Below are 22,096 nucleotides of genomic sequence, written 5' to 3'. Positions count from 1 at the left end.
TTAACGGGCTCTTTCAATTTCTTTGTAAGTGATATCAACCTTAACTGGTCTCGGTCGCACAACCGGAAGGATGTTGATAGGCGGAAGTGTTGTCTGGGGCAGAAACAGGAAGTCGAAAAGTCCAGGCGCCTGCGTAGTGGGAAACGGTGGCGGTGTTGGGCATGCGTACCACTTATACACGCCGTTTTGAATATACCAATAATCACATTCATTGATGATTTGCGGCAGTGGGGCGTTGGTTGGAGCCGGAGTAGGTTTCGCGGTCACAGGCGCGTGAGTTGGCATTATCATCATCGGACACGGAAACCACTTGTAGATCCCGTGATCAACGAACCAGTAATTGCAGCTCGGGTTCGGCTGTGCAGGGTTTTCTTTTTTGTGTTCAGTTTCCTGTTCCGGTTCCGGTGTCGTAGTTGTCGTTGTGGTTGTGGTTGTTGTCGGCTTCGGTGTTTGTGGCTGAGACGGAACCGGATGCATTACTTGGTAATAGTGGGGCTGCGGGTAAAACACGGGCAAAGGAGGAACGAACTGTTTCGGCGCAGCTGGTTGCTTCGGTGCGTTCGGCACTTGAGCAGGAGTCATCATGAACATTGGTTGCGGCATAACTTGCCAAGAAGGAGCCTGTGGCGCGGCTGTTTTCGCCTTAGGTGCCTGGGGAGGAGGATTTTCGGTGTTCTTTGGTTTTGGAATTGGTTTGGTCTGTTTCGGTTGTTGCGGCGGCATGAATTGATAAGCCGGAGGTGGTGGCGCTTGATGAAACTGTGGCGGCGGTGGAGGCACGAATCGCTGCTGTTGGGGCACGGGAGCAAAATGTGGTGGAGGGTGAAACTGCTGGGGGATGAAAGCAGGAGGGGGTGGATGATGGAACCGTGGGGGCGGTCCTCGGGGAGGGGGAGGGATGAACTGGTGTCGCTGTCCTTTCATTGGTGGATGTCCCGGTAGGGGAGGGATTAACTGGTGTGGCCCCGGCCGGGGTTGTTGTTGAAGTTTTCCAGCTGCAGGTTTAGGTTGTGCTAAAAATAGAATGTTAAAGTCTTTTAAGAATTCTGTTTTTTTTATATACTAGTATCACGCTTTTTTTCTTTGGTTTTGTTTTTCTTTTTGCATTAAAAAATGAATTTCTGTTAAGAAAATATTTTCTCAATTTTGGTCGATAAAATTTTTTGAAACAAGCCATATGCATTATGATGCTGGATCATTTATGATTCTCACAGAGTCATATTTTGCTATGACTTATCAACCAGCAAAGTCAATACATAACTGGATACCGGTATACATTGAATTTAGCAATAAAAAATCGTAGCGACACATCATTAAAACGGGAGCATCGAGGATCTGATTTTAATCAGATTGGGATCAGCGAAAATTATAGTCTAAGAAGTGTTTACACGAAAATAGTAAGATGAATATGGCTTGATCAGCAGGCAAAAATAACACTTAATAGTTTTCTCCAAAAGAGGTCAAGGTATATATGTATATGTACTAATAGTCTTAAACACTATCACTACATGTACAAATACCTATATTATTAAGTTTTTCATAGACATAGTGAAAAATTACATCCATTTTCTAATCAGAATTCTTTTTCTTTCAAATGAAGTATAATTTTATAGATAGTTTCTTTCCCAGTGGGTCACTGCGGAATATGTAAGTCATGTGTTCGAGTCCAGCTGGGGCTTATAATTTTTAACTTTCTGAATTTTTTTTTATTTATAATGTACTTGAATCCACATTAATATAAACAGATGGCCCATTCGACCTTAAGATACTCAGTGTAGTATAGTACAAATAAACTGGTCATAGAACTTTATTAATTCTTGATAGAGCTTGTATATGTAAATTAATTCAAGGTACGAAACTTAGAAAATTTCATTCTTTAGTTGCAGCAAGCATTTTATTGCCTTAAATACATGTTTATATTGCATGAAAGAACTGTTGTTTACGTTACAATAATTATGTATGAAGGGCACATACAAAACTAACAATGGGCGTTTTTTTATTTGTTTATAAAAGAGTGATCTGTCTATAATTGTGCTAAATTGTAATGATGTATTTGAAAGCTTGATTCATTCTATAGATGTAAATGTAGCGAAGCCAGCTGATAGTAATAGCCGCATAGTTCATTTATATAAGCGCTGGAGGGTTTTTTCACAGGATTTTTTTTTCTTTTACTTACCTTAAATGTATAGCTTAAAATATCATGTATAGTCTAGTTTTTTTTTTTTTGGGGGGGGGGGGGGGGGCAAAAAACATATTTTTCAAGTGCAATGCAGCCATTTTTATATTTTATTATAAAATATTGAAAACATCGCTTGTAAACATCAAGTAATCAGAAACAGTTCTGCACTTAAAAACCAAAGAACCACAGATCTAATAAGTATAATCTTATTTCTTGAAGCGTAACGAAATCCACAGGTCAATTCTTAGAGTAGCACTATGAATGACAATGTCCGACAACCCACGATCAATCTACAAGAATGCAGTGCTGTATTTTTTCATTGTTTCGACTTCACTGTTCACGATTTTCTCTCAACTTCTTTATACGTAATATCCAACCTCACCGGTGAAGGCTTCCAAAATGGTTCCATATTAAAACTACTAGCACCGCCGAAATGTGATTCAATGTTATTAAAGTTACGCAAATTTGAAAATTGGCGCCTCGGAGGTTGCGTGGGAACTGGCGGTTGCGTGGGAGCACCAAAGAAGAAATCGAACAGTCCTTGAAAGGGTGACTGTGTAGTGGTAGGGGGGTTAGTGGTAGGACACTCGTACCATTTGTACACACCATTCTCGATATACCAGTAGTCGCACTGAGGGGAATTATACTGTGGAGCAGCAGTGGTTGGCGGCAGAATTGGCGCTAAAGTTGGCGCCGGGGTTGGGGCGGGAGTTGGCGCTGGGGTTGGCTTCGGAGTGGGTGCGGGTGTCGGTGCTGGGGTGGGTGCGGGGGTGGGGGCGGGGGTTGTAGTCGTTGTGGTAGTAGTAGTAGTGGTGGTAGTTGTGGTTTTTCTGGGAGTTGTGACCACTTTAGGTTGAACCGTTGGTGGTGGACCGGTTTTCGGGAGCTGGCAGGGATACCACTTGTACACACCACGGTCAATGTACCAGTAGTTACACTGTGGATTGGGTGGGGCCACAGTGGTCTGGATTACAGGATATCGAGGTGGCTGTGTTGCATGAGGTATTGGGGCGTATTGTTGCTGCTGTGGGTGGGGACTTTGTGGAATGGGATTATATGGCTGATAATTGGGTTGAGGGGTCTCTGGAACAGGATTGTATTGCTGGTGTTGTTGAGCCTGTGGAGCCGGGTTGTATTGTTGAGGGGTGTGAGACATCGCTTGCATTGGATATTCTGGGATGGGATGATATTGTTGAGGTTGGGGCGTTTGTGAAATGTAATGCTGCGGTTGTTGTTGTTGAATGGGAGCATAATGTTGTTGCTGTTGTTGATGAAGAGTCTGGTGAATCGGTGGTTGTTGTTGAGGGGGTGCAGTTTGTGGTATGGGGTTATATTGCGGTTGTTGTTGTGGTTGAGCGGTTTCCGGTACGGGAATATATTGCACTGGCGGCGGAGGATCGGTCACCTGAGGAACTGGATAAAACGATGAAGGCTGTACAGGTGCTTGGTTCTGAGGCACCGGGATATACTGGGGGACAGGCACGTACTGTACCGGGAGATATTGCAGTGGTGGCTTTGTTTGAGGGGCGGCGGTGGTACCACCTTTTCCTTTGCCTTCAACCTCCACTTCCCTCTCTGGCGCAGTGGTAGTGGTTGGGGCGAGGGTAGTTGTAGGTTTCGGTGCCGGGGGTGGGACCTGATGTACTTGAGGGGGGTAGTACTGGGGGTAGGGATAATACCCTGCTTGGTAGTACTGCGGGGGCACTCCGTATGGTGGGTGGGCGACCATCGGCTGTTGCGGTAGAGGTTGCGATGGAGGATTGGCTGCTCTCTCTGCTGGTGGCGGCGGTTTTTGTTGCGATTGTTGAGATGGTGGATAGGTTTGTGGCTGATAGAACTGTGGGTGCGGTTTCACTGACGGCGGCGCTTGATGTTGCACTGGTTGCGGTGATTGTTGCTGAACTGGCTGTGGGGGAGGGTAGAAAAATTGTTGCTTCTGAGGTTGAGGTTTACCTATGAATATAAAAAAGGAGACGGTTAAAGTTTTATCTGAAAAAAATAATTAGTACTATGAATAAAATAGCAAAATTTTAGTTTAGTATATGAAAATAATATACAGGATAAAATGACACATTATTAACTTTTAGGTGTCTGCTTGTTTTTGTCGTCTCTCTATCTCATTCTTCCTTATCACTACTAGCTGAGTTCATAAAGGAAGCCAAAAGAATAAGAAGTAAACACACATTTTCCAGACAGCAGTTCATTATCATTCGCTATGTCACACAGATGTGACATCAACGAAGTTATTGACCCCCGTTTTACTCACTGTGCACAATGTTTACCGGTGTTAACCAGTGGCATCCCTAACCCTAACCCTAACCCTATTTATTGTAACATTCAGTTTTTAAATGGCTCTTTTAAGGGAAACCTGTTTTCGCTGCTGTATTTAAGCTACATTTAGATATTATACAAGGTTTTTTTTATCGTTATCTGAAATCATAGGCATGTACCATCATTGAACTATACACATACATACACACACATCCTTTCGCTGGCAGGATACAATTTTCTTTATTTTACATGTAAAAATATGAGTTATTATGGAGTGTCCCCTCCCCTTTGGGAGCATGTAAAAATTGACGCAAAATAAACAGTGACATTTGCGATATTTTTCTTTTTTGCTTGTCAAATGTTTTGGGATAAGTCTGTCCACCCCCCTCCCCTTCTACAGGATTCCTCAACAGAGAACATACTAATCAGAGAACAGACCGAAACAATCGGTGTTTAACGGAACCACACAAAATCAAAATCTAGAGAGAGAGAAAAATTCACAAAACTGATTTTACAAGTCTCACATAATCATTCCTCCCCAGATCGCCACAAATGCCAATAATAAAATATTTTAAACCAAGAAAATCGAGATCTGCACGCTGGCACTAGCATAAAAAAATCATTTGATTGGTCGATCAGTATCAAATCGCCGTATTTGTAGAAAATAGGAAATAAAAAGAAGGCGTGTGCTGAGAATAATATACATATATTATGCCTTATATAGGTGTAAAATGTGCAGACATAAAAGCGGATGAAAGTCCAGGGGCCAAGATTCTACCAACTCCCCGCGTTCCCAACGGGATTAAATGAATTACTAAAACTAGACCCCGTACCTCTTTCCCTAGGCAAATTGCCTGTTTTTATGCATTAATGATTTACTACATGTAACTCTGCATACTACGTTAAAATATAAAAAGCCTAGCTTTAAGGTTGATTTGGACACCTACATGTATTTCCTATCGAAATAAAATATAAAATCGAGTTTAATTATTATTTTTCTTTACAAGTTGTTACAAGCGTAGAGGAATGGTAAGATCGCTATCTGTTAGTAATCAATGGTAAGATCGCTATCTGTTAGTAATCAGTTCCAATCCCGCGGAGTTTTTTTTTTTTTATCTCTTTTACCTTTCAAATTTCTTTTAAAACATTATTTGGTCAAACATTGTAAAAATTTTAATATTCTGAAATGGTAAAGATATTTTGACTATAATGTACGTTTATCAACGTTAATATAGACATATGTCCCATAACACCTTAATTAATACATGTAAGATGCCTGCTATGTTTTATAGAGGGTTAAGCCTACATTAAAATCATTAGAGTTTTTTTTATACTAATGTTTTGAACACAAAGATGATTATATGTGACCTATAGCAAGGTCATGTAAATGAGTGGATATTATATAAACTTTGACTACTAAGCCAGACATTTTATATAGTTCACGTACATTCCAAAATTTGATATAATAGAGAGATTGCGCCTTTAACTCATATCAGAGTCCTTTTCAAATTTGAACATCGCTTCTTTAGCATGTTTTGATTTGGCCAATGGGAATAATTCAATGAAACCTCTTACAATATCATTAAACCTTTCAATATATCCAAAATGTCTGTATTGAATTAACCTGAAGAATTGACAAATAATGCAGTGGGGTTTTTTTCTGGGCGGACAAATGAGCATTACATGGAATGGTGAGATCTTATTTAGGTGAAAGCTTAGTACATCAATCTAATGACCACTAACTCGGACAAGTCGCCATGTCAGAAGTGCGTGGGGCTTCAAAAAGCCATGGCACCTCGCCACGGATCACCGGAACGAATCTAGGGGGTGTTAAAAATCAATTAACACCAGATGTCGTTCCGACAAGGGGATCAAGCTTAATAGCCATAGATCAGCACTATATCTATTGACAGGAGTTATAAAAATAGCATCAAAATTATTTATGCGATCTAGAAATTCCATATGCACACACCTTTCGAAACTGAGTGCACTGATTTCGGTCGCGACTATGTTACACACTGTGCATCTACATGCATACACTTTTTCTTTGTTCGTATGGCTATACAGCACTTTCGTGAATCTTCGTGGTATTGGCTGAAACACTCAAAAAAACCTAACTGGTCATACGGATTTGATCACATACATTTACTGGTATTCATACATTGTATGTTTAAACCGTGCTCATGTTCGCATAAACAAAAATCTTACTTCGAGCTAATCCTTTACAATGATACTTAATAATAGAAAATGCAATGGTATAATAAATGTTGATTGGAGAATAGATTAAATAAGGCTCAAAATAAAAACAAAGTAAAAAAAAAAAACCTGACCTTTACTGCCTAAAAGGTAGATGTTAAGGATCGTTGTCTATTATAAACAATTCAGTCTATAAATGTTATAGGGTTGATGGTACATGTACATACATGTAACAATCAATAGCTGTGTCCCTTTACATAATGAGATAATAATACAGCATTTTCTCGTTCTTTGAAAATTTTAAAAATGATCGGGAAGCGATTAATGTCATTTAAAAATTTAAAAAGAATAAAAAAAAAAAAACCCTGATATATTGTTTATTCAATTTGTCGACTATTAAGATTAAATTTTATTCTTCAGCAGAGAAAGTTCTAAAAGAATAAAGAAGCATACAGGGTGGTGGTCCTTGTCAATCGACACCAAAACGTATGAACGTGATTTCTTTTATCCGACCCCTATAGATGGGACACCATTATCCACGTAGTTTGCCCAGAATTGTCTTTATTTTCACAGTGTACAGTAATGTATCTACTGATGATTTTGTGTAAAAAATACTAGTCTTATCAATCATACATGTACAAAAAATCTCATTTTCTTGCCTAACAATAAATGTCTAATATGTTACGCGAACGTTACTTGCAAAATATCTTTCTGATCATCCAGTAACTAAAGTACCTAATAAATTGTGACGGAATGGCTAGCGCATGCCTAGAATTATTTATATTGATGTTACAGTGTATCATAATTCATGAAAATATGTATTTGTTTTTATGTCAAAAATACTTATCAATCATACACAACGACTTCTCTCGTAACTCTTTTCTGTCGTAACAATAAATGTCAACATTTTACGTGAACGTTACTTGCAGATATCTTTTAGAGCTTTCAATACTTTCAGTACTTTGATTATATCGTACCTTGGTTCCTGCTGTGGTTAACGTGATGCTGGCGTTGAGGTTGACGTTGAGGCGGGGCTTGATGCACTGGAGGGACGGTATAAGCAAACGTCGGAGACGACGGCACTGTTGGCGGGTTGTGAGACGGTCCCCTCGCCTGAACTATACGTGACGTAGAAGGTCGGTGGTTACGGTTAGTGCGGGGTTCAGGAGGACGCTGGTACTGTGGGTGGACCGGCTTTACTTGGGCCCTCTGGGGTCTTGCCATTTGCTGTGTTGGGGTAGGATTCAACTGGCTCCGAATGAAAATCCTCTCCCTTGCTCTGACCCGCGGGACTATCTTCAAGTTCTGGGATTTGGGATAATTCAAATATTGACTGTTGCCATGGATACTGAACGAAGGCGCCGGGGGAGGCACCGGGGGTCGACTTGGAGAAAACTGCCTCCCCCTTTGTCTGGACGAAAGCGAGGCTTTTGGTTTGTCGTTAACACGTTGCAAATACTGAGTGCTAGATTTGCCCGAAATAAAGTTGTGTATTTGTTTAGATAGAGATGGGAGACTGGGAAAGTTCCACTCACCGATGAAATCGACATTACCTTGTTTTTTTGCCGCCTCACAAAAGGCTGCCACTAACACCAACAGAACAAGCCCGCGTGTCGCCATGGTGACAGTGGACCTGGAAAACAAAGAACGACAAAAATTGTAAAGGTCAAAGGTTAAAGGTTACGGTAGAAAATATCATAGTTTAAATCGAACCTATGTAACAAGTCTCAGATGACGTATAGTATAATTTTCAGTGTCGAATGATTAGTTAGTGTTATTGGTACGGTAAAAGGCTTAGGTAACGGTTAAAGTAACGAGCATTATCTATAAAATAGAAAAAAGGCCTAAATAGTCATCATCATTATTTGTATATTTGAAACATGTTTTGAAAAGTTTTCGGGGGAAATGCGGGTTCACTGAAGTTTTTGATTTGCCTGTACGGGGCTGGATTCTCTCTTATACCTATAGCTAGTAACACTGTGCCGGATAATTATGCCAGTGCCAAGGTGGCATTTTTGCACCCGTTTAAGCTGCATATATGGAAAAATTCAAATATGCCATATGATAGACCATTGCTTAAAGAGTTACCAACCACTTTTGTTATTGTATCTCACCTGTCAGGTGAGATATTTACCTTTCAAAAATAAATTCCTATAGGAAAATAATTTTTCCTGTAGGAAAAACAACATTCCTATAGGTAATTTGAAATTTCCTATCGGAATACAAAAACTTTCTATAGGAATTTCAAGTCCGATAGGATTTGATAACATCCGATAGGAAAACTTAATATCCTATAGGAAAACTACATGTCTGAATCAAATTCCTACAGGAAATACCATTCTCCTATAGGAAATATAATTCCTATAGGACTTTTAAAAAATCCTATAGGATTGTCAATATTTCCTGTAGGAGAATCAATTCTACTATGGGAATTATCATTTTCCGATGGGATATTAATTTTTAAAGGTAAATATCTCACCTGCCAGGTGAAACACACTAAAAACAAAAGTGGTTATATACACTCTCTAGACAATGGTGTATCATTTGGTATACATTGATTTTTCCGAAACTGCATCTTAAGCGGGTGCAAAAATGCCACCTTGGCACTGGCATAATTATCCGGCACAGTGTTTAGTATATATACATGTATGCATACAACGTGTTAAAAGAGTACAACCATGCATAAGTTTTTCGGTACTACTTTTGACTTATTTATCTGTGGAATAAATTTTGACTCCTTGTTTGGAATCAAATTCGACTCGAACGAATCATTATTAATGAAGTAAGAAGGCAATGAAATATTCGGATGTAGAAGTGATAATTATCCTGTTCATGTAAATTTCTACGTTATAGAACAAGATAGCTAGTATCAAGCATTTCCTATCATAGCATTGCATTATCTTTCAGTCCTTTTTTAAACTACAGTGTACATGTATATTGTATGTTACAACTTCAAAAACTGCGACATATCAACACAAATATGATTTGTACTAGCTTAATCATTGAAACTTAGACTGTACGCTCGCAACTCACATGACTAGTGCAGTTAAATAGTATGCTTTAATGTTTTCATTCGATTCTGTTTTCAAATGAAAGTACTATCGTTTTTAAGTACTTTGGAAGACCAGCTACATAATCACGGTCGCACTGCAATAAGCTATTTTCCTCTCCCTACATTTAAAATGCGGTATTTAAAATTTAACAAACGCACAAAGTAATTTGATTATTAATAATGGACCAGCGTGCTTTTCTGTTGTATTTTTGGCGTTTATAAAACAATTTTGTACAGAAACCCCTACCTTTTTCTGTTGCTTTATTCCAGCTAAATCGGTGAGTATAAAACGGCTTGTACATCGACCTAGTGCTAAAACAGGGCCCCATAAAGTGACCATTGGTCTCAGTCCATGATTGACAGGACCCCTCACGCCAGGGATCAATAAACAATGATCAGATCGATAACCAGTGATCGAAAATAAATCGATGCCAGAACCAGATATATATATTTTACAGACCTAAAGAAAGCATTCAAAAGTTTTGGCAACTCAAATACATTAATGACCCCCCCCCCCCCAAAAAAAAGTGCTTAATATTTATTTCTAAAAGTTAACAGATTTCTGGGGGGGGGGTTGTAACATCTTTAATATGAACAATATTAAATGAGATATATATATATATATATATATATATATATATATATATATATATATATATATATATATATATATATATATATATATATATATATATATATATAACATATAGATATGAACCACACCATGCTAATTTATTTTTCGTAAACTGTAGTACAGTATCAATCTATTTTCAGCATTTGATTGTGATTTCAGAACATTTTTTTTTATCAGAGAGGTTAATACATGTATGGGAATTGGGGTGGGAGTCCGAGTAGTAATTGTGTTTACATGGGTTCAATACCTTCTTCTGATTATCTTTACAATGTTATTTTAAGTTAAGATGTCAGGAAGTCCGACAACCCCCTAAATTTGCACATTTTATGTAAGAATGAGCCTATACTTGTCACTGACATGATGACCAGAGTTAGATCTCCGCGTTAATAGATCGTTTTGGTGGTCATTCTAGACAGTGCAGGTCAAACAGCACATTTTGAGGCTTAGACTGACCAGACATAATCTAATTTAGTCACATGATGAGAACTTGTAAGACACGCACTTGCAGTCCAGTTCTGACTAAAGTCTGACCCAGGCTATGTTTCAGTCATATTTTGACAAGTTCTTGTTTTAATGAGAATACACCTGCCTTGTAAAAAAAAGTATAATTGCAATCGATACAAGGTGAAAATCTAAGAGTTCTTAATTGAGACCTCTATTTTTACCTAAAGAAATAAGCATAAACATGCACGTAGATTTATAATGGGAAATGTTAACAACTTTCATCGTTCGGAAGTCACCTCCCACTATTTCTAAAGGTAATATCCAGGTACTTTTTATGTCGATTGCAATGCATTCTCTTTAGACTTTCTATTTCTAGTTTTGTATTGAAACCCGCAAATGCCCCTGTCTCTCGGTTACGATTTATGCATGTCTAAGACTGGCGACGAATTACTAAATGCTAAAATCGCCATTTCCGTCAGACCAGTCTTACAATAACTTTACAGACGGTGCTTTTTTGAATCTAGTAAGATTCCTCTACGATGTCTGATCAATAATATGCATTGTCTGATACGATGTCTGTGCGATATCAAGACGAATCGTGTGGACTCGTGTACGAATTTGGGCGATTAAATAACGAACGCATTAATATCTTCCTACGAGAAGGTAGAACGGAAGCGATTTTTATGCGATACTTTTACTTTAAGAATGAGAAAGTACAAAACGATCAACGATTGATACAAAAGAATTCCAGAAAGGAACACGAGGTTTTATAGCCATAAATCTGATGTGGTAATCAAAAAAATGATTCATAAACAAATAAATGAATTTATTTGTATAAAATACGAACTTGGATATAGTTTTTTACTTCACAACGTAAGATAAATAATGCAATCGGGGTATTATTCCTAAATGGATTATAAAAGATATAAAAAAAAAAAACACCTTGAGTTCACGTATAAAATTATGTTCATTTGTGGGTTAATAATACTAATTTAATCAATATTGTGACTAAGTTTGCAACTGTGACTAAAATTGTGTTCATAATTTGCTGGCGGTAATTATCCTGTACAGGTATATGTAAAATTTCGAAATTTTTGGGTTCTGAAGCAACTTCCATAATTGCTGTAAATGTAATCTTAGTCTAATCAGTCTCGTATTTTCGTACGAACTCGAATTTCAGTCGCAAAGTTCTCGTATCAATTGCACCCGCCCCTAAATGGCCTGTTTTCGTATTGAATTCGTATCAATCGAACTGCATTTCCATCCATTCATTCAGAGGACACTCTGGGAAAACTCGATGAACAATCGCAAGAACTCGTAAAATACTCGGGGTAGATCGGGATAGATCGTAGAATATTTGTAATACCGTAAAATCTACGGAGTTTTGTGAGTTTCATGTAAATGACGAGGATTTATTGCGTCTATGCCAGCGAGTGTGACTATCGTGCGAGGGTCAACGAATGCCTAAAACTAGTACTGTGATAATTCTTTAAAAATTGCTGCGTTTTAGCGATTTGCTGCGATGATAGAAGACAGCCCACGACTATCTCTACGATGAACCCCAAAAAGTGCGATTATTGAATTCCTGTGCTATCGTAGCTCAAAATCGTGACAGTTTGATAGAGGCTAAAGCAATAGAAAAAGTTTAAAAACAGAATTTGGTTTATTTTTAATCAAGTGATTAAACACAGATTGGACATACAGGTATTTATTATCATGAAGTGGATAGATACAAAAGTTAAAAAGCGCATTTAGAAAGTACCAAAACTGATCGTTTTAAAGTATGAAAATCTATTAGTCACTGACACCAAATGTTGTTGACTTTCGAACATATCTTCTGGGCATCGCGTACATGTACATGTATGCTAACAAAGTTAGTATTCGTCCATTGCGTTCATGGTCACATAAACTTCTGCGGAATCTTGTTATCAAATTCCACACCTGACCTACTGCTTGCAAGAACTTTTTCTGACCATCTCATTTACATAACTGGGCTGACCAGGGCAATCGGTGGCCTGATACGACCCCTCAGATGAAAAGTTCGGCGCACAGTACAGTAGTATTTTATGTTAATGTGCGATCATACCATGCACATTGAACATTAATTTAGCAAGCATGTAGACGCGTCATGATTATGTTAATCAAGCATGTCAAGCTGACTTTCACTCTGGTCACTACCACGTGGTAATGGTTCTGATATTTATGCACTTCATGTGTGTTGGTGTAAGTTATTTGTCTGAAGATATTTCCCATTTGCTATATTTTCTCTGACACACAATTTATAGAATCATGCATCTTTCATCATCCATGATGCATATTATGCATACGATATTGAAGATATGTAATTTTGCGGTTGGAAGAACATCTTGAAACTTTAATTTACAGAACCGATTTATATTTCATAGTTTTGCCATCTGTGAATTGACTTTAAAGGGGCATGGTCACGATTATGGACAAATTTTTTTTTCGATTTTAATGTTTACAATGCTTCAGTAAGGCATTTTTAATAGGCAACCAAAATTTGAGTGTCATTCGTTGAGTTATAAGCGAGTTACAGTGCTTACAATTCTTCGCTATGTAAACAAAGCGTTTGTTTACATTTTGAATGTTGAAGTGAAAATTCCAGTTTTAGACCTCAAATAAATATGTTAATCGTTAGGAACTGTTTATTTATGCTTAATATGAATAAGAAAATAGACAAATCAGCTTGAAAAGGAATTTTTACTGGTATATTGAACCTATGTAAACAAAAACAGGGCACGAGCCTTGTTTACATGGCGAAGAATTGTGAGCCTTGTATCTTGCTTAAAACTCATCGATTGGCACCCAAATTTCATTTCATCATTAGAAATGCATTCATAAAGCATTGTAAATAATAAAAGCAGAAAAATAAAATTTGACCAAAATCGTGACAATGTGTACATCAAAGATACGTGAGTCCCACGTGAAAAGTTGGTTTTATCAACAGGGACATCGTTTGACGTATAAACCGTAATCATCTGTGGCATCTGCACGCTATCCGGAATTCCGCAAAGGCCGTGCCAGCAATCGCAACTTCTTTGGCTTTTCCGGTAGAGCTTGGAAACACACTCCTCGGGACTTTTCAGTAGAACTCGGAGAGACGCTTTTCGGGCGTTTTCGGATGAGCTCGGATTTGTTTTTCCGAGTTCTGACGGAAAGTTCCGAGAAATTGCGATTGGTTGTGCCAGTTTACTCTTTAATATGATCAGACACGTACATGTCCTGGTTGGGGGAACAGCTAGGGGACCCCTTTATGAAATGGGTAATTTTAAATTTTCAAATAGAAAAATTAAATTTGATCAAACTAAATGCACATTTACCTGCTAATTATCTTTTTGGACAGTTTTATAACGGTATATTATGGTAGGAAAAGACACGAAACAATAGCTACTTTCTCCCACTCATAAGAATTTTGAGGGTTCTGGAGTAAGTATGCATTGCTTTATATATTTTCCTTGTCATTAATTTATCAATTCATTATCTGTGTCAGATGGCGGTGATAGATGTAGCATCTTATTCTGTATTTTTTTTTATTTAACTGGAGAATGTTAATAATAATTACATGTGATTCTAATCCGTGGCATGTCAGTGATAACATTTAGTTGATGGGCTCTCTGAAATCCCCCCATGCAGCATATAAATATTGGAGTATTATGCAGTTTATAGTAAAGGTACCGCAGCGTGGTTTCTCCCTTAAACTTTACGCTTGCGCGAGTTTCAAGTAGTTCTCATGTAAAATTGCCGATCGCCGGCCGAATACGATTCTTTAAAAAGAAAGATAACTCTAGATTTGATAACGGCATTTATTTAAAAAAAAGATAGCAATTGTCGAGTCTGTCTTTTCGGCGAGGTGGTGAAACGATACATAGATGGTGCACATGCTTTAATATGTTTGAGTCACACATATACGCGCTGCATAATGTAAGCTTTTGTTTCAACAAAACTCGATTGAGTTACGACCGTTAAAATATTTTAGATATAAAATTCATCCAGATGTTCATAAAGGCATTAAGATGCACGTACAAATATTGTTTTTTTTTTTGTTTGTTTTTTTTTATTTGCAATTTTTTGTAATTACATTTTTCACATTCATACATACACAAACACACCATAGATTATAAGTTATTATACTATAAAGTTGATACAATCAGGAAAAAAAAACTATATGACTTCTGCTCTACATCTTGTATATATTAAACATTACAGAAAATATTTTTCCATTCAGACCATATTGTATTATGTTTGTAAAAAGAAGAATTTCTAATTGCTAGACAACTTTCAATTTCATATCTATAAAGTAAATGACACATTAGTCCAGCAATGTTTGGGGTTTTTTTTATTACAAAGACATTGAAAAATATACTGTTTGGTAAATAAAATTAGAAAATTAATGACTAAATTTGACGTTGAGAGAGGAGCCTCTCCGAATAATATATTAATTACATTAAAACCAACTCTCTTCGAGACAGTATTGTAAATATGCATACTCAAACTATTCCAGATAGCAAGTACAGTAGGACAAGATGTGAAAATATGTTCAATGGTTTCAACTTCACTCTTGCAGAAAGTACAAGTGTCATTATCAACTAATTTTAGCTTTTTCAAGTAAGCTTTAACTGGAAGAAGTCTATGTAATGTTCTATATTGTAACCATTGTATAGAAGAGTCTTTAGTGACCTTGAAACATATTTTAAACACATCCTGTAAAATTAATTCAGGATATCCTCTTTGTACAGTAGCGGAATTCCATCTTCTAATTGATGTTGGTAAAATACCTACTGTATTAGAATTAATTAGTTTGTAAATATGCTTGGTACATTTCTTGTATAAAAGAATTTCAACACAATGATCAAAGGACCAATGCTATGGCTGTAGGTTTCCTTACAGAACTTTGAACCTTTTACAAACTTTGCTACAGCACTGATCATACTGTTGTATTGCATAAAACATATTTCAAAATTGAATTTCTTTTCAAAATCAGATTTTGATAGAAATGATCCATTTTCATATAAAAAGTCTTTCACAATTTTAACACCTCTTCTGTACCATTCTTCATAAAACACAGGCTTTTTATCCAACTTGATTTTAGAATTAAACCAAACTGGAGCATATGTTATGTAATCATTTGAAATTTGACTTTGGTTAAAATGTGTATTCAATACAATAAGCCATGACTTCAGAACATCTCTCCAAAAAGTGTTGGTACAGTTGTTCAAAAGATTTTCAATAAAAGCATCACCAAAATCCAAAAATCCAGACACAATATCTCCAAACACTGCTTTAAAAATACTCAACCAAGATTGCCCCCCCCCCCCCCCCCCCTGCACTAGTCTTTGTATCCAAAAACACTTTAAAGAAATTATAAAATTATTCAAGTTCACCATATCCAGGCCTCCTGCTAAGAGGTTTTGTGTAACGACTGAGCGTTTAATTTTATCACACTTAGATTTCAAAATAAATCTAAAAAAATCATTGTTCAAAAAATTAATTGTTTCTATTCTTGGATTTGGTAATGAAATAAGTAAATGGTTTATTTTTGGAATAATAAGACTTTTAAGTACAGTAAGTCTTCCTATGGGAGTAAGAATTCGCCTTTCCCATTGTTGGATGAGTGCAGAGATTTTTGGAATTGGAATATTATAATTTAATTCTGGAATTTGTTCCAAGTCAACAGAAAAATGAATACCTAATAATACAAATTCAGTGGCTCCCCAATCTAATTTCCATCTACAGTGATGAAAGACCTCAGATGAAATTTTTTTTGAGCGAAACCATATAATTTTTGTTTTTGAGCTATTAACTTTCAACCCCGATATTTTTGAAAATAATTCTAAAGTTTCGAGAGCATTGAATAAAGATGAAGCAGAACCGTCAAGAATGAGGGATGTATCATCTGCATACTGGGATATTTTATGTTCTCTATCATACACAAAAATGCCTCTAATATCTTTATTTTGTTTAATTAGTATAGCCAATATTTCAGCACAAAGAATGAAAAGATATGGGGCTACAGGGTCACCCTGACGACATCCTCGCTGTATTTCAAACTGTTGCGACAGAAAGCCGCTTTGGAGTATAGCCACTTTAAAATTTGTATTGAGAATTTTTACCCATTTGATGATATGATTTCCGAATCCAAATAAAAGTAACACCTTATAAATAAATGACCATGAAATTGAATCGAAAGCTTTTTCAAAGTCAATAAGCATGAGTAATCCAGGGATATTCTTGACTTCTGTATAAGACATAAGATCATAAATAAATCGTGTATTTTCATCAATGTATCTACCTTGTATAAAACCAGTCTGAGTATTAGAAATAAGTAAATCCAGAGTAGATTTTATCCTAAGACTGACACATCCACATATTAACTTGTAAAAAACATTCAATAGTGTAATTGGTCGCCAATTTTTTAGGAATTGCCTAGGTTTGTCACCTTTAGGTAGGCATGATATAACTCCTAACCTCTGAGACACTGGCAATTCTCCACGTAAAAATATTTGGTTAATTGCTTTTGTTATATAGTTTTTAAGATCAGCCCAAAAGAACTTATAAAATTCAGCTGTGAAACCATCACTTCCAGGCGACTTGTTATTTTTCATGTTTTTTAAAACACTTAATGTTTCACCTTCACTGAAGTTTTTATCTAAAATTTTAGATGTTGATTTATCTAATTTTGGAATATTATGAGGCTGGATAGTTGATTCTAAATCTATATCAGAAAGCTCATAGTCTGCATTTTTAAAAAGATTCTCATAAAAACGCAGGTATGATAAGGCAACTCACAGGGATCAAATTCCTCTGATCGATATGACGTCACAATAAGCAGCATGGTGTCATATTTTACTCAGAAACATGTCGATTTTAACTTTATCTCTGGTTTAAATTATAAAAACTTCAGACATAAAATATCACTAGAAACTCTTCTAACTGAATATATCTTCGATTTCTCTCTATTACGTATAATTATCATTGATGACGTCACAAGCATGTTTAGAAGAGAAGATCATGTCGTGAGACAAATTATCGGAATGCAGTGTAAACAATGCCGAAATAAGACTTATTGAATACAAATACCTAAGATTTAGATGAGTGTCAGTTAGAATATAATTAGGATAATACAGGCATGGATATTTTGTTTAATCAGCGAGTGTTATAAGGTAAGCGGATCGACTTTTATATGGCTTGACCAGCCTTTCCTCTGTCAGTGTGTACAAAAAATGGCAAAAGTGTAACACTACCCCGGATATTAGGAAAGATGAATTTGGTAAATATCAACGGTATATGACCTAAACTACCTGAAAAGTGCTGCTAGAATCCTGTGCTTTGTTGTTTTAAATGAAAAATACGTAGTATTTTCAATGAAACTTTAGAAGTTGAGAGGGTTTTTGATAAATATTTACAATATTTATTTTATGCGATGTACAATAGGATTCTAGCAGTAATACTAATAAACATGAACTAATTGCCGATCGAATTTTTGTAGCAAACATACAAATGAACTTCGGGGTAGTGTTACACTTTTTGATTTTTTGTTAAGGTAAAAAAGTGATCTATTTTTAACTGTCACGTGATACCATGGCAGGGCAGCTTCAAAGATTGAGTCGATTCCGAAGTAGAAAAATAATATCTTGGTAAACACATTAATTTGGTATAAATATTCCGCGCTATTTTCATAAAAATAAACATTTTTTAAATCGATCATAATTTTGACGGTCATTAAACTCGGAGTTGCCTTAACCTACCTTCGAAGATTTCACCTCATCCATGATTTCTAACTGATTATATAAAGTCTTCTCTTCTGATACTACAACTTTTTTAATAATTTTATTAAGAAAATTTCTTGACTTTAAATGACAGAAATATTTAGTAGGTTTTTCTCCTTCATCTACCCACTTTGCACGAGAGCGTATAAAGTGTCCTCGTAATTTTTCTTTTCTGAAATTTTCAAGAGCGGCTTGTTTTTACAATCTTACAATGAAAGATCAACTACATTACTATTTTCTAGCTCATTAATATCTGATATCAGTTGCTTTTCTATCTTGTCATTGTTCTTCTTCCTATAAGATGAATAAGAAATTGTCAAGCCCCTTATTTCCATGAGAAGAATTTCCAAAAATGCAGACTCATCTATGGAGTTTTTATATTGATCTTTAACTGACTGAATAACTTCTTTAACTTTTTCAACATAAGTTATATCCCGAAGTAAATTATTATTAAATTTCCATAGCCCTCTACCTCTTAAAAAAGTATTGAATTTAAATTCAAACACAACAGCAGAGTGATCTGACCTATACCCAGATTTGATCGAGACATTGTTGATAAGCAGCGAAACTGGAGCGGATCAACGTTTTTTAAATTCTAGGAAGCATGTAAACTGAAGCTCGGGTAGTTTCATCAAACAGCAATGTCAGTCTCTGTTTCATTGCTGTCCACTCGTCCTCAGATACCCACAAGTGATCACATCCTTTACTTATCAGTATATATAGACGCGATCACTTGTGGGTATCCGGCGATGGCTTTTGATGTAATCTGTGCATATTTTACTCGAAAATCACAATCGGAGCTTCTCGGGTCTTTCCGTCAAGCTCGAAAAAAAAACCTATCGAGTGTATGAACATCATTTACCGGATGTTAAGAGTTTTATGCAAAATGGAGTCGCTTCTCATTAAAATAAGTATCGGCTTCTGTTGTATTTTTAGGGTATATCATTGACTTTGGTGAAGTCTAACCTACATCTCAACAGATCCTAAAATGTGTTGAACTTATATCAAGTTTTATAAAAAGAGGGGTTGTCATGGACGCATAGGTAATGCATTCGAGGTGTTTTATTGTTTCAGAACCTGCCGAAAAGTCCGAGGAGTTGCGATTGTCGAAAATCAGTGTCATTTTTAACCTGTTTGTTCCAAGAAACAGACAGTTACTTCCTACAGAATGTCCAAGGTCTTGTTTAATTGATTCAGACTTCTATTTTTAGAAATGTCGGTAATGACTCAGCTAAAATTTGATTTAACATACTACAACACATTTGCTATATCAATTCCTGTTTCATTGTTTAGTGCATTATTTCGGACCGTCCTTTGGATGTGTATTTTTATCCGTCTGTCATACAGAAACAAGAGTTTTATTGAATACTAAACGTATTTTTATCTTGGGCACTCTGACATTGCGGGACAGTAATGTCATTTCGTAGTATATAAGGATATTGTCACGAAAATCGGTAAATGGTTTGAAACGTTTATATCAAACACAAAGACCATTAACAGGTGTTTATTGATAAGAAATCGACAGATATTGTGTCCATCATAATCATTACAACCCCCATATCCACTATTCACGCAGAAACAATTTTGATCTAAGTTTCTTACTTAACCGTACAATACCACCCTTACCCAATTCCCAAGCAGAAATAACATTAAGGAGGCTCAGGGGTCAACAAATTAACTATCAGATCTATACCTAAAAAATTAAATTTTTTTTTTTCAATTAACAAATCTATGCACATCTTCGCTAGCCAAAAGTGTTCGGTCCACTTCGCTCCCAATGAAGCGGGGTGGACTGAAAGCCCTTGGCTAGCGAAGATGATCTATGTAGAAACTAAAGAAGAAATACTTAATTTTGTCTCAGTCTTAAATTCGGGTATTTTCCTTATATAATTACATGTATATAGAGCTCTTTTTCTAAAGGAGATAAATTTAATCTAAAAATGGCCACAATCATCGAGCTCTCTTTTATACATTTTACTTTCAATACTATCACAATTTGGCCTGTAATTTTGTTCTAGGAGTCATCATTTTGCTGATACTTAATTTGTCTATTCATTTTTTTTTTAGAAATAATGTCATTCTGTATAATAATTTTGGCTTGATCCTCTATCATTTTATACATTTACTTTACATTACTTTACAAAATAAAGTTGACTCTGTATTTTTGAATAGACAAATTCTATCTGTACGCTGTCTTTGTTTGTGTTTTAATCATACATGTATGTATAAAACTTTTAGGAACATACAAAAACAATAGGTAAAGACAATGCATGAAGAAAAAAAATGTGATGAGACCATGAATAATAAGAGTATATCCAGTTTCGTTCGATGTCTCCATCAATTAATATAAAACGATATCATTTGTCTCAGAGGACTTCCGATTTTTGAAAAAAAACAACAAAAAACTGAGACAGTATGCCACTACTACTACCTCTTGTGACTACAATCTTACATAACAATTCATACAATGGACCATTTCAATTCGTTTTATTTTCTTCAACCCCGTTGTTGCACGGAGAATCTTGGTTGACTCTACACAAAAATTCAGCTTAAATGTTACCCTTAAATTCTCTTCGGATTTTAAACATTTCACCTCTTTTCTAAATGCTTTCTATTCTTCCATATTGTAAAATTTAAAAAAAATCATAACATTTGGTTCATTTTTATATCATGTTATGTGCATTCATCCGTATAAAGTTCTTCAAGAATCTGAATCTTCTTTATTTAAAAAAAATGAATAAGTGAATTAACCAATAAACAAATAGATGAAATGATTAAACAAACAAATAAATAAAAAATTGATATATTCAAAGTTTTTTTAGTAATAAATAAAACACTAAAAACACCTTTAAAGTGTTTTATAGTGTTTTTTATCAAATGCATGAATATAAATAAATAAATAAATAAACAAATATACAAATAAATAAATAAATAGATAAACAAATATACAAATGAATAAATAATTGCCCTACCTTATCCGGAATAACGTGATAACTGTCCTTGATCAGGGGCTATAACTCCGATTAGTAAAGTTTCTGTAATTTGTCCGCACTTTTTGCATTAAACATATGATGAGAGTTAAAATGAATTAAAGGGCTTGAATTTATGAATTTACCAATTATGAAAAAGTCAAATATGAAAGAAATCACTCAATTGAAATTAGAATAAAATTGATGTTACTAACTAAAATAAATGATAAAATAAGACTTTCTTATTGCAAAAGAAAATTTTGTATATTATTAATTAAGAAATTTCTTTTTCCAAAAAAAAAAAAAGAATAAAACTCGGTAGTTTATAAAAAGATAATACTGCTCATAAAAAAGAACCCATTCCTAACCTTTGGTAAGCAGACACCAGAATAACTGTAATTGATATCGAGGAAAGTGAAAAACATGCCAAAAATAGGTCACATCATTTAATTAATCACAGGTGACATTTATTACGACCATAACATCACAACAGGCAAGTGTCCTGATTGAAACATCTCACGGACATTTCTAGTTTGACTTGGCCAGCGAACCGTAGGAATACTC

General features: G+C 35.7%; 2 protein-coding genes across 4 annotated transcripts; both read right to left on the bottom strand.

Annotated features, from left to right (window-relative positions):
• Window positions 1–924, bottom strand: LOC128162313 (uncharacterized). The gene has a single exon (XM_052825464.1). The coding sequence runs from the start codon at window positions 922–924 to the stop codon at window positions 1–3; it is 924 nt and encodes a 307-aa protein (XP_052681424.1).
• Window positions 925–2,241: 1,317 nt separating this feature from the next.
• Window positions 2,242–21,948, bottom strand: LOC128164105 (uncharacterized). Of its 3 annotated transcripts, XM_052827852.1 has the most exons (4): window positions 21,901–21,948; window positions 21,536–21,598; window positions 7,624–8,279; window positions 2,242–4,132 (listed from the first exon to the last, which is right to left on the bottom strand). In XM_052827852.1, exons 3-4 carry the CDS (start codon window positions 8,264–8,266, stop codon window positions 2,517–2,519), a joined length of 2,259 nt encoding a protein of 752 aa, XP_052683812.1. In that variant the 5' UTR covers window positions 8,267–8,279; window positions 21,536–21,598; window positions 21,901–21,948; the 3' UTR covers window positions 2,242–2,516. The 3 variants fall into 3 exon arrangements, with proteins under 3 accessions (XP_052683812.1, XP_052683810.1, XP_052683811.1); XM_052827850.1 differs by lacking the exon at window positions 21,901–21,948 and having other exon boundaries at window positions 21,536–21,789; XM_052827851.1 differs by lacking the exons at window positions 21,536–21,598; window positions 21,901–21,948 and adding an exon at window positions 9,946–10,071.
• Window positions 21,949–22,096: the final 148 nt, after the last annotated feature.

This window comes from Crassostrea angulata, chromosome 9, assembly GCF_025612915.1.
Source record: "Crassostrea angulata isolate pt1a10 chromosome 9, ASM2561291v2, whole genome shotgun sequence".
Lineage (NCBI taxonomy): Eukaryota > Metazoa > Mollusca > Bivalvia > Ostreida > Ostreidae > Magallana > Magallana angulata.
Note: the sequence above shows the minus strand (reverse complement) of the source record. Positions and strands in the feature narration are given on the sequence as shown.